General features: G+C 56.6%; 1 protein-coding gene across 13 annotated transcripts in view; it reads right to left on the bottom strand.

The window, feature by feature from the left end:
- Window positions 1-3,643, bottom strand: part of ZDHHC18 (zDHHC palmitoyltransferase 18) — a 51,729-nt gene extending 48,086 nt beyond the window's left edge. For 5 of the 13 annotated variants that reach the window (XR_012665471.1, XR_012665472.1, XR_012665473.1 and 2 more), the window contains exon 1: window positions 3,348-3,642. Coding sequence is in view for 7 of the 13 variants with exons in the window: in XM_075121245.1 (XP_074977346.1) it covers window positions 3,348-3,580 (233 nt within the window). In the remaining 6 variants the exon portion in view is untranslated. Of the gene's footprint in view, window positions 1-3,347 lie in introns of all 13 variants that reach the window. The other 8 variants (XR_012665468.1, XM_048826074.2, XM_075121247.1 and 5 more) reach the window with 5 other exon arrangements.
- Window positions 3,644-13,582: the final 9,939 nt, after the last annotated feature.

Here is a 13,582-nt window from a genome sequence, read left to right as displayed (position 1 = left end):
TCAGCACTACTGCGATTCCATTTGGCCCAACGTGTGAAGCTGAAAGGGAAACTGGCCCTGGTTCTATTCAGATTTGCCATCTATAGATGGCATGGGTGTCCTTCATGCTGCACCAGGGGTTTAAAAAGGGACATATTTCTGTATTAGACGCTGCTGTAACATGAGCCAATGCTCCTCCAAATAGATGACTCTGTTTGAACAGGTACAGAGAGCCATCATTAGTGACTACACATCATGGAGACAAGGGCCCACGTTTGCCCTCACATGAGCACAATGGGAGGGCAGCCTCAGTCACTCACAGCAAGACAGTTAAAGACTTCTAAGGCACGCAGCTGTTCACATAATGCAGCGCTGCAGTCCCGCTCCCACTCCTCACTCTGCAAAAGGGATTTTACTATTATAAGCACTGATAATCACCCAGACGCCAACCCAGACACGCAAGCTGTCCGACTCCTGGTGTCCATGGACAATAATCAGCCTCACTATACAACGAGGCAGTTCAAAGGGATTAAGAGAACTTTTGTTTCAACTCCCAAACTCAGCTGTTCAGAACAAGACAGCCACCAAACAACAAAACCCCACTGGGCTAGAACCAATTCCACCACGCAGTGCAGCCCTGTGCTTTCTTTTTTACAGAAGGACAGAATAGCCTCTGAAGCAGGGTGGACTGATTTAAGTCAAAGTGATTTAAATCCCCGATTTTAATCATGATTTAAACCAGCAAGCAGAAAACCTTGATTTAAATGATCAATTTTAATCATGTTTATACCTTTTAGATATTTTCCTAAAGGAAGGTTGAGTTTCATTGATTGGTAACCTTTAAAACATGTTGATTTACAACTAAATATAACCTTAACACTAAATTTGCTGCTTCTTTTTACCAACTAGGAGAATACACATTTAAGAAATTATATAGTTTAACTTACATTTATTCAGATTTTTAATTTTTACATTTTTATGTTAGAAAATGGTGAATAATGCATTTATTATTTGCCAGGTGATGGTTAATTTTTTTTACTTGTGATTTGTGTCCAGCTCTGTTTGGATGGAAATTCAATTTAAAATACACAAAAATAGCATTTAATTTTCATATGAAATAAAACTACCTTAAATGTGCAGGACACATAAGAAAAAAGTTTATCAAAACATGTTTTGCATCTAAAACTCATTTATTAAACAACGGAAGTATCTGTAGTTAGTGAACTGAACTGATTGTTTTTAATATCATGTCCTTCAAGATGTTAGAACTCTCTCATAACTAGTTTTTTTACTGATAGATGAGAAGAAGAAAACAAGCTTTTCCGCTTCTTCAACTCTCAGTTGGTTTTGTAACAGTGAATGAACTAGTCATTGAACTGAACTAAATGAATAAACCGAAATGATAAAAATATTCTCTCTGCACCTGCAGAAGCTACTGCTGATTTAACACTTCAACAAACCCTGATTCCAGGTGCTTACACAGCGACTTACCCCATGAACTGGTGGAACTTTCTTTAGAAGTTGGCAGAAGACATGTACTAAATTTTTTTATTTGATTTTTAAATTATGTTAATAGATTATGATAAATTTAGGCCTTAACATAGGCTAACAATTTTTAATTTGATTTAAAAAGTGTATTATTTAAAACTAAACCTGTATTTAATTTAAATCAAAATTCCAATTGTAATAAAGCTCTCCCACCCCAGACAGGAAAGGACTTGGGGACAATGGAAAGGGGGCTGGGGACACCAGAGTTCCCCCTCCTCAGACAAAGGGAATAAGTGGAGTGAGGGGTTCCTAGAGCTTCCCCTCTCCAGAAAGTGGAGTGATCTGGAGACAATGAGTGGGTTAGCAACCCACAGAACCCCCTCCATTGACAAGAGATGATGGGGGGTCAGGTTGTAGAAGGATGTTGGGGACTCCAGAGCTCCCCATGCCCAGGCAGAGAATTATTTGAGGGGGATAAGAGAGCTAGTGATGCAGAGCTTCCCCTGCTCAGGCAGGGTGTGACTGGGGGCCAGGGACCTTTGGGCAGGGGTGGTTCGCTGGCTGAGCCAGGGTGTCTGGGCAAGGAGTGGAGGGGTGATTGGGGAGCAGGATCCCGGGCCAGTGGGGTGATGGACCAGGGCAGAGGACGGGTTTAGTAGCTAGGGCTCATAGGCGGGGGGGTTGGGAGGCGGAGGATAATGGGATAGTTGGGGAGACAGGGTCCCCTGGCAATCCATTTGAAGGGCAAGGGGTGATGAGGTGGTTTGGGAGCTAGGTTCCCAGGCAGATGCAGGGGACAAGTTGGGGAGGCAGGGGCCCCAAGCAGTGCATTGGGGGGGACAGGGAATGATGGGGTGGTTTGGGGGCTGGTGAGGGGTGGTCAGGGCCCCACAGGTGGGGGGCCCCAGGCAGAGGTCGGGATGCAGGTGTAGGGGATAAGGGGGCGGGGGGCCCGAGCAGAGGCCAGTTTGGGGTTAGGGGCAGCCCGGGACAGAAGCAGGTTGCGGGGGTAGGGGGCGGGGGGCCCCCGGGCAGAAGCGGTGGGTGTCAGCCTGGGACAGAAGCGGGTTGCGGGGGTAGGGGACGGGGGGCCCCCGGGCAGAAGCGGGGGGTGTCAGCCCGGGGCAGAAGCGAGTTGCGGTGTAGGGGATAAGGGGGCGGGGGGCCCGAGCAGAGGCCGGTTCGGGGTTAGGGGCGGCCCCCGGGCAGAGGCGGGCTGCGGGGGTGGGGGTGGCCCGGGCAGAGGTGGGCTGCGGGGGTGGGGGGCCGGGCAGAGGCGGGCTGCGGGGGGGGGGGGCGGGCAGAAGCGAGGGTGGCAGCCCGGGGCAGAAGCGGGTTGCGGGGTAGGGGACGGGGGGCCCCCGGGCAGAAGCGGGTTGCGGGGGGGCCCGGGGCAGAAGGGGTTGCGGTGTAGGGGATAAGGGGGCGGGGGGCCCCAGCAGAGGCCGGTTCGGGGTTAGGGGCGGCCCCCGGGCAGAGGCGGGCTGCGGGGGTGGGGGTGGCCCGGGCAGAGGCGGGCTGCGGGGGTGGGGGGGGGGGCGGGCAGAAGCGAGGGTGGCAGCCCGGGGCAGAAGCGGGTTGCGGGGTAGGGGACGGGGGGGCCCCCGGGCAGATGCCGGGGGTGTCGGCCCGGGGCAGAAGCGGGCTGCGGGAGTAGGGGGGCGGGGGGGAGCCCCGGGCAGAAGCGGGATGCGGGGGTACGGGGGGGCCCCGGGTCAGAAGCGGGATGCGGGAGTAGGGGGGCGGGGGGGAGCCCCGGGCAGAAGCGGGGTACGGGGGGCCCCGGGTCAGAAGCGGGATGCGCTGTAGGGAATAAGGGGGCGGGGGCCCGGGCAGAGGCGGGCTGCGGGGGATAAGGGGGCGGCGGGCCCCAGACTCACTCGAAGGCGAAGAAGAGGCCGCTGGTGGCCAGGATCAGCCCCAGCGTGAGGGCGAAGACGCCGCTGTGCCGCGCCAGCATGAGGCGCCCGCCGCAGTAGAAGCGGTTGCGGCCCGGGAACGCCTCCCACTTGCGGCGCGGGGCGCGCGCCGGCGGCTCCGGGGCGGGGGGCGGCGGGCCCGGGGGCGCGGCGGGGGCGCCCGGGGGGATCTGCCGGTACTCGCACGCCTTCATGGCGCCGCCAGGCCCCGCCGCGCCGAGCCGCGGCCGCCACCCGCCCGCGCTCGCTACGGGGACGTGTCCGCTCCGCCCCCCGCGCCCCGGCCCCGCCGCCAAGGGAGCGGGCCCCCGCCGGCCTCCCGCCGCAGCGCCCCCCGCCGGCCCTGCGGCGCCCTTCGCCCCCCGCCGGCGCCCCCTCGCCCCGCAACCCCCTCACCCCACCGCCCCCCAACCCGTCACCTCACACCCCGTAGCCCCCCAACCCCCTCCCCCATCACCTCACACCCCGTACCGCCCACACCCCAACCCCTCACCCCGCAGCCCCCCAACCCCTCACCTCACACCCCGTACCCCCCCAACCCCCTCCCCCATCACCTCACACCCCGTACCCCCCCCGCCCCCAACCCCTCACCCCGCAGCCCCCCAACCCCTCACCTCACACCCCGTACCGCCCACACCCCAACCCCTCACCCCACCGCCCCCCAACCCCTCACCTCACACCCCGTACCGCCCACACCCCAACCCCTCACCCCACCGCCCCCCAACCCGTCACCTCACACCCCGTACCCCCCCAACCCCCTCCCCCATCACCTCACACCCCGTACCGCCCACACCCCAACCCCTCACCCCGCAGCCCCCCAACCCGTCACCTCACACCCCGTACCGCCCCAACCCCCATCACCTCACACCCCGTACCGCCCACACCCCAACCCCTCACCCCGCCGCCCCAAAACCGTCACCTCACACCCCGTACCCCCCAACCCCCTCCCCCATCACCTCACACCCCGTACCGCCCACACCCCAACCCCTCACCCCGCAGCCCCCCAACCCGTCACCTCACACCCCGTACCGCCCACACCCCAACCCCTCACCCCACCGCCCCAAACCCGTCACCTCACACCCCGTACCGCCCACACCCCAACCCCTCACCCCGCTGCCCCAAACCCGTCACCTCACACCCCGTACCCCCCCAACCCCCTCCCCCATCACCTCACACCCCGTACCGCCCACACCCCAACCCCTCACCCCGCAGCCCGTACCGCCCACACCCCAACCCCTCACCCCACCGCCCCCCAACCCGTCACCTCACACCCCGTACCGCCCCAACCCCCTCCCCCATCACCTCACACCCCGTACCGCCCACACCCCAACCCCTCACCCCGCCGCCTCAAAACCGTCACCTCACACCCCGTACCCCCCCAACCCCCTCCCCCATCACCTCACACCCCGCCGCCCCAAACCCGTCACCTCACACCCCCCACCTCACACCCCGTACCCCCCCAACCCTCTCCCCCATCACCTCACACCCCATACCCCCCCACCGCCCTCCAAACCCCTCCCCCATCACCTCACACCCCGTACCCCCCCAACCCTCTCCCCCATCACCTCACACCCCGTAGCGCCCACACCCCAACCCCTCACCCCGCCGCCCCAAACCCGTCACCTCACACCCCGTACCCCCCACAGCCCCACAATCCCTCACCCCGCAGCCCCCCAACCCGTCACCTCACACCCCGTACCCCCCCAACCCCCTCCCCCATCACCTCACACCCCGTACCCCCCCACCGCTCCCCAACCCCCTCCCCCATCACCTCACACCCCGTACCGCCCACACCCCAACCCCTCACTCCGCCGCCCCAAACGCGTAACCTCACACCCCGTACCCCCACAGCCCCACAACCCCTCACCCCGCAGCCCCCCAACCTGTCACCTCACACCCCGTACTGCCCACACCCCAACCCCTCACCCCGCCGCCCCAAACCTGTCACCTCACACCCCGTATGCCCCCAACCCCCTCCCCCATCACCTCACAACCCATACCCCAACCCCACACCCCGCCGCCCCAAACCCGTCACCTCACACCCCCCACCTCACACCCCGTACCCCCCCAACCCTCTCCCCCATCACCTCACACCCCGTACCGCCCACACCCCAACCCCTCACCCCGCCGCCCCAAATCCGTCACCTCACACCCCCCACCTCACACCCCGTACCCCCACAGCCCCACAACCCCTCACCCCGCAGCCCCCCAACCCGTCACCTCACACCCCGTACCCCCCCACCGTCCCCCAACCCCCTCCCTCATAACCTCACACCCCGTACCGCCCACACCCCAACCCCTCACCCCGCCGCCCCAAACCCGTCACCTCACACCCCCAACCCGTCACCTCACACCCCGTACCCCCCACAGCCCCCCAATCCCTCACCCCCCAAACCATCACCCCACAGCCCGTACCCCCACAGCCTCCCAACCCCCTCCCCCATCACTCCACACCCCCAACCCCTCACCCCGCCACCCCAAACCCGTCACCTCACATCCTGTACCCACCACAACCCCTCACCCCGCAGCCCCCCAACCCATCACCCCACCGCCCCCTCACCCATCACCTCACACCCCGTACCCTACATAGCCCCCCAACTCCCTCACCCCACAGCCCCCAACCCGTCACCTCACACCCCGTACCCCCCACAGCCCCCAACCCCTCACCCCGCAGCCCCCCAACCCGTCACCTCACACTCCGTACCCCCCACAACCCCCCAACCCCTCACACCACTGCCCCCCAACCCGTCACCTCGCACCCCGTACCCCCCACAGCCTCCCAACCCGTCTCCTCACACCCCGTACCCCCCACACCCCCAACCCCTCACCCCGCCGCCCCAAACCCGTCACCTCACACCCCCCAACCCGTCACAGCCCCCCAACCCCTCACCCCGCCGCCCCAAACCCGTCACCTCACACCCCGTACCCCCCACAGCCCCCCCACCCCTCACCCCGCAGCCCCAACCCGTCACCTCACACCCCGTACCCCCCATAGCCCCCCAACCCCTCACCCTGTCACCCCGCAGCCCCCCAACCCGTCACCTCACACCCCGTACCCCCCACAGCCCCCAACCTGTCACCTCACATCCCGTACCCCGCCAGCCCCTCAACCCCTCACCCTGCAGCCCCCCAACCCCTCACCTCACACCCCGTACCCCCCACAGCCCCCAAACCCCACAGCCCCCAACCTATCACCCCGCAGCCCCCTCACCCGTCACCTCACACCCCGTACCCCCCACTGCCCCCCAACCCATCACCCCGCACCCCGTACCACCCACACCCCCAACCCCTCCCCCCACAACCCGTCACCTCACACCCCGTACCCCTCTCACCCCGCAGATCCCCAACCCGTCACCCCACACCCCGTACCCCCACAGTCCCCCCAACCCCTCACCTTGCCACCCCAAACTCGTCACCTCACACCCCCAACCCATCACCTGACACCCCATATCCCCTACAGCCCCCCAACTCCTCACCCCACCGCCCCCCAACCCATCACCTCACATCCCGTACCCCGCCAGCCCCCCAACCCCTCACCTCACACCCCGTACCTGCCACAGCCCCCAAACCCGTCACCCCGCAGCCCCCCAGCCCATCACCTCACACCCTGTACCCCCCACAGTGCCCCAACCTGTCACTCCGCAGCCCCCCAACCCGTCACCTCAGACTGCGTACCCCACACAGCCCCCCAACCCCACAGCCCTCAACCCCCTCCCCTCGTACCACCTCACAGCCCCCTAACCTATCACCCCGCAGCCCCCTCACCCGTCACCTCACACCCCGTACCCCCCACCGCTCCCCAACCCATCACCCCACACCCTGTACCCCCCACACCCCCAACCTGTCACCTCACAGCCCCCCACCCCTCACAGCCCCTCACCCCGCAGCCCCCTCCCCCGTCACCTCACACCCCGTACCCCTCTCTCCCCGCAGCCCCCCAACCCGTACCCCTCACAGCCCCCCAACCTCCTCCCCCCACAGCCCGCACCACCCACAGACCCCCAACCCCTTCACCCCACACCCCGTACCCCCCACAGCCCCCCAACCCATCACCCCACACCCTGTACCCCTCTCACCCCGCAGATCCCCAACCCGTCACTCCGCAACTCCCTCACCCCACAGCCCCCCAACTCCCCACACCCCGTACCCCCACAGTCCCCCCAACCCCTCACCTTGCCACCCCAAACTCGTCACCTCACACCCCCAACCCATCACCTGACACCCCATATCCCCTACAGCCCCCCAACTCCTCACCCCACCGCCCCCCAACCCATCACCTCACATCCCGTACCCCGCCAGCCCCCCAACCCCTCACCTCACAGCCCACAGCCCCCCAACCCCCTAACCTCATACCCTCTCATACCCCCTAACCTCATACCCCCCAACTCCCTCCCCCAACCCGTCACCCCACAGCCCCCTAACCCCCTCACTTCATACCCCCTCACAACCCCCCAACTCCCTCCCACCCTAACCCATCACCTCACACCCCGTACCTCTTCACAGCCCCCAAACCCCCTCACACCCTAACCCCTCACCTCACACCCTATACCCCCCTCAGTTCCCAAACCCATCTCCTCACAGCCCTACAGCGCCCTTCCCGCCCATCCCCCCACAAACCATCACTCCTTCCACAGCCTGACCCACACCCCAATAGCACAGCTCCCCACTCTTCCTTAGCCCTAACACTCTTACCCTTCAGCCTCTACTACCACATACTCAAACTGTCCCTTACACCATTACCCATAGTACCTCCACAGCCCCAAGCTCCCTCACCTCTAAACCTAACACTACACACCTCCATAGCCCCCTCAGCCGCTAAACCTAACACCCCCAGTCAAATCCCCATACCCCCTAAATCTAACACCCCCACAGGCTCCCATATCCCCACCCCAATACCACAGACCCAAACTCCTGCTCTCTAAAGCCATAACAACCGCATAACTCCTCAATCCCCACCTTGAACACTACAGCACCCGAATCCCTTTACCTCTACATTCATTAGCTCTCTACACACCTCAACCCCATCAAAACCCCACAAATCCCACTCCCCCCAAAAATCAGTGACACCCCATAATAACCCTTCACCTGAACACCACATTCTCGCCAAATCTCTTAAACCCCATAACTTCACAACTGTCTCAGCCACACCACCTCCCACATGGCTGGAAGTCTGCCCTGCAGCCCCCAGAGACCCCACTTTTCTCTTAAACCCGTAACATTCTTAAAAAACCTCAGATCCCCCAAAATTCCATTCATCCCTAATCCCCAACCCTCAAAACCCCATAACTCTTCATAACTCCTGTCCCCCAAAACACTCATTCCTAATCCTGCAATGCTACACAGTCCCCTTCACCCCACCATAGAATCATAGAATATCAGGGTTGGAAGGGACCTCAGGAGGTCATCTAGTCCAACCCACTGCTCAAAGAAGGACCAATCCCCAACTAAATTATCCCAGCCAAGGCTTTGTCAAGCCTGACCTTAAAAACCTCTAAGGAAGGAAATTCCACCACCTCCCTAGGTAACGCATTCCAGTGCTTCACCACCCTCCTAGTGAAACAGTTCTTCCTAATATCCAACCTAAACCTCCCCCACTGCAACTTCAGGTCATTACTCCTTGTTCTGTCATCTGCTACCACTGAGAACAGTCTAGATCCATCCTCTTTGGAACCCCCTTTCAGGTAGTTATTTTTGTTGCCCTCCACTGGACGTTTTCCAATTTTTCCAAATCCTTCTTGTAGTGTGGGGCCCAAAACTGGACACAGTACTCCAGATGAGGCCTCACCAATGTCGAATAGAGGGGAACGATCACATCCCTCGATCTGCTGGCAATGCCCCTACTTATACATCCCAAAATTGGCCTTCTTGGCAACAACGGAACACTGTTGACTCATATCCAGCTTCTCGTCCACTGTAACCCCTAGATCCTTTTCTGCAGAACTGCTGCCGAGCCATTCGGTCCCTAGTCTGTAGCAGTGAATGGGATTCTTCTGTCCTAAGTGCAGGACTCTGCACTTGTTCTTGTTGAACCTCATCAGATTTCTTTTGGCCCAATCCTCCAATTTGTCTAGGTCCCTCTGTACCCTATCCCTGCCCTGCAGCGTATCTACCACTCCTCCCAGTTAGTGTCATCTGCAAACTTGCTGAGGGTGCAATCAACGCCACCCTCCAGATCATTTATGAAGATATTGAACAAAACCGGCCCCAGGACCGACCCTTGGGGCACTCCACTTGATGCCGGCTGCCAACTAGACATGGAGCCATTGATCACTACCCGTTGAGCCCGACAATCTAGCCAGCTTTCTATCCACCTTATAGTCCATTCATCCAGCCCATATTTCTTTAACTTACTGGCAAGAATACTGTGGGAGACCATGTCAAAAGCTTTGCTAAAGTCCAGGAACAACACGTCCACTGCTTTCCCCTCATCCACAGAGCCAGTTATCTTGTCATAGAAGGCAATTAGATTAGTCAGGCATGACTTGCCCTTGGTGAATCCATGCTGACTGTTCCTGATCACTTTCCTCTCCTCTAAGTGCTTCAGAATTGATTCCTTGAGGACCTGCTCCATGATTTTTCCAGGGACTGAGGTGAGGCTGACTGGCCTGTAGTTCCCAGGATCCTCCTTCTTCCCTTTTTTAAATATGGGCACTACATTAGCCTTTTTCCAGTCGTCCGGGACTTCCCCCGATTGCCATGAGTTTTCAAAGATAATGGCCAATGGCTCTGCAATCACATCCGCCAACTTCTTTAGCACTCTCGAAAGCAGCGCATCCGGCCCCATGGACTTGTGCTCGTCCAGCTTTTCTAAATAGTCCCGAACCACTTCTTTCTCCACAGAGGGCTGGTCACCTCCTCCCCATGCTGTGCTGCCCAGTGCAGCAGTCTGGGAGCGGACCTCGTTCGTGAAGACAGAGGCAAAAAAAGCATTGAGTACATTAGCTTTTTCCACATCCTCTGTCACTAGTTGCCTCCCTCATTCAGTAAGGGGCCCACACTTTCCTTGAATTTCTTCTTGTTGCTAACATACCTGAAGAAACCCTTCTTGTTACTCTTAACATCTCTTGCGAGCTGCACCTCCAGGTGTGATTTGGCCTTCCTGATTTCACTCCTGCATGCTCGAGCAATGTTTTTATACTCTTCCCTGGTCATTTGTCCAGTCTTCCACTTCTTGTAAGCTTCTTTTTTGTAAAAAGAAAAGGAGTACTTGTTCCGATGAAGTGAGCTGTAGCTCACGAAAGCTTATGCTCAAATAAAATTGTTAGTCTCTAAGGTGCCACAAGTGCTCCATTTCTTTTTGCGAATACAGACTAACACGGCTGCTACTCTGAAATGTGGCACCTTAGGGACTAACAAATTTATCTGAGCGTGAGCTTTCGTGAGCTACAGCTCACTTCATCAGATGCATTCAGTGGAAAATACAGTGGGGAGATTTATATACACAGAGAACATGAAACAATGGGTGTTACCATACACACTGTAACGAGAGTGATCTCTTAAGGTGAGCTATTACCAGCAGGAGAGCGGGGTCGGGGGGGAGGGAGAACCACATATCTATGCAGGGGACACCATCATAGGGCCTAATCACATCAGCAACACTATCAGAGGCTCCAGAGTAGTACTCCTTTTCTTATCAGAGGCTCGTTCACCTGCACATCTACCAATGTGCCAGCAATGCCCCTCTGCCATGTACATTGGTCAAACTGGACAATCTCTATGTAAAAGAATAAATGGACACAAATCAGACATCAAGAATTATAACATTCAAAAACCAGTCGGAGAACACTTCAATCTCTTTGGTCACTCGATTACAGACCTAAAAGTTGCAATTCTTCAACAAAAAAACTTCAAAAACAGACTCCAATGAGAGACTGCTGAATTGGAATTAATTTGCAAACTGGATACAATTAACTAAGGCTTGAATAAAGACTGGGAGTGGATGGGTCATTACACAAAGTAAAACTATTTCTCCATGTTTATTCCCCCCAGCCCCCACTGTTCCTCAGACTTTCTTGTCAACTGCTGGAAATGGCCCACCTTGATTATCACTACAAAAAGTTTTCCCCCCGCCCCCCCACTCCACTCTCCTGCTGGTAATAGCTCACCTTACCTGATCACTCTCGTTATAGTGGGTACGGTAACACCCATGGTTTCATGTTCTCTGTGTATATAAATCTCCCCACTGTATTTTCCACTGAATGCATCCAATGAAGCGGGCTGTAGCCCACAAAAACTTATGCTCAAATAAATTTATTAGTCTCTAAGGTGCCACAAGTCCTCCTTTTCTTTTTGCGGATACAGACTAACACGGCTGCTACTCTGAAACCTTCTTTTTTGTGTAATCCATCACAACACCCATAGCCCCTCTCACCCCCTACTCCCATAACTACCACCACAGTATAACATTCCTTGTGGCCAGTCACTGCACCATCAACTTGCAGCCCCTACCAAACCATAACACCATTATAATACAAACCCATTTGCTCGGCTCAAACCCATTATAACAACTCCCACAGCAGGACCACCACCAGTGTGTGTGCCCTCCTCCAATTAAGCTGTTAACAGCCACCTGGGTGATGGTCACAACTTCAAGCCAGTTGTAGCTCACCTCCCACCAGACACCTTCCCCTTACAGACCCAGTGTAACTGTAGCTCCCCCAAGTAACCACAGATCTAACCAAGCAAACAGTAACAAGTCAAATTGTTTTGTTATTTTATTTTATAAATGTTTGTAGTGAATTTAGTGCTGGTGGAAGTTGGTGAGCTGACCACCCTGGAAACTGAAGGCCTCTGTTTATCCACAGGATAGGTTAACAGAGTAACAGCCGTGTATATAAAGTCTGCTGCAGTTTCCACGGTATGCATCCGATGAAGTGAGCTGTAGCTCACGAAAGCTCATGCTCAAATAAATTGGTTAGTCTCTAAGGTGCCACAAGTCCTCCTTTTCTTTTTGAGGATAGGTTAAGTTTCCCTAACCCACACCATGTTTCACCTCTCTGATGGAGGGACCACCCACAGGCAAACCAGGAGAGTTCAGTCTGCCTGGCTCACTCAATCCTTTCGCTCTCTGGGTGAGAGGTGGGATACTTGTACCACTTGGAAACAGACTGAGATCACACTTATTTCATATATATCACAAAACACCCTCAAGACTGTAACCATTTTTGATCACTACTGACCTGGTCCAAACTTCAAATAGTGTCCTGGCTTTGATGAAAATCGATAAAAGAAACTAAGGATAGGACATGTCCTGCTACCTAGATAATTTAATGATGAAGAGCATGGATATAGGGAATAATGCTGCAGCAGAAACACTCAGAAATGGACTTGTGCATCGGAATAGAGTCTGAGTCTCTACAGCCATAACTGGTACATAAGGCAGCAAGGGTAACATAGGCTGGCTGAATCATCAATTTCCTGCTGTGCAGTTTGCGTCACATCCCTACTATTATTGTGGTTGCTATTTCTGTCAGTTTCTCTTTGACGTTTTTACCATCTATTATGGAAGTGGGTAGGTAAAGGGCACAGCCCACTGTGACGTTAATGAACTGATGGTTAAAGTCTTTGCCCCCAAAGTTTCACCTGGAATCAGCAGAATTGGATAGTGGGGAAACAAGCACAGAATTTGGCCTCTTACATTTAAAATTTCACAACTGTGTATGGTCAGGATTCAAGGTCCATTCAGTTCTCTGGAAGCTTTGGGAAATGAGTGACACAGATATGGATCACACATTAGTCAGGGGAGAAACATGTTTTGAGTGAGACATGTCCAAGAGATCTCCCACACTCAGGAAACAGGTTCCATTGGCCTGAGTCTGGGTGGTGCAATAAGGAGCCTCTTCCCCCTTCACAGCAATAACCAGGGTCAGCAAAGCCTGAAGCAACAGAAGCTGGAGTCCAGGAAGTGTCAACCTGTGCAAGCAATTGCTGAAATGGCATCAGCAACATAAGACACTGCTGCTGGGTGTAGGCAGGAGGCAGCCTCCTGGGTGTTGGCTGGCAGTCGGGGCATCATGTTCAAGCTCAGGTTCCTGTAGTTTTATGAATGACTGTAGCCCTCTGCCCCCATTGGAGTGCTGCTACTCTTTGTGTGTCGCAGGACCTCTTGCAATTGTGTCTCAGGGACTCCAGTTCAAATGTGTTCAGTTTACAAGTTGTTTTTGACAACCAGAGAGATACTAAAATTGCAACAGGTC

Source organism: Caretta caretta, chromosome 19 (assembly GCF_965140235.1).
Source record: "Caretta caretta isolate rCarCar2 chromosome 19, rCarCar1.hap1, whole genome shotgun sequence".
Classification (NCBI taxonomy): Eukaryota; Metazoa; Chordata; order Testudines; family Cheloniidae; genus Caretta; species Caretta caretta.
Note: the sequence above shows the minus strand (reverse complement) of the source record. Positions and strands in the feature narration are given on the sequence as shown.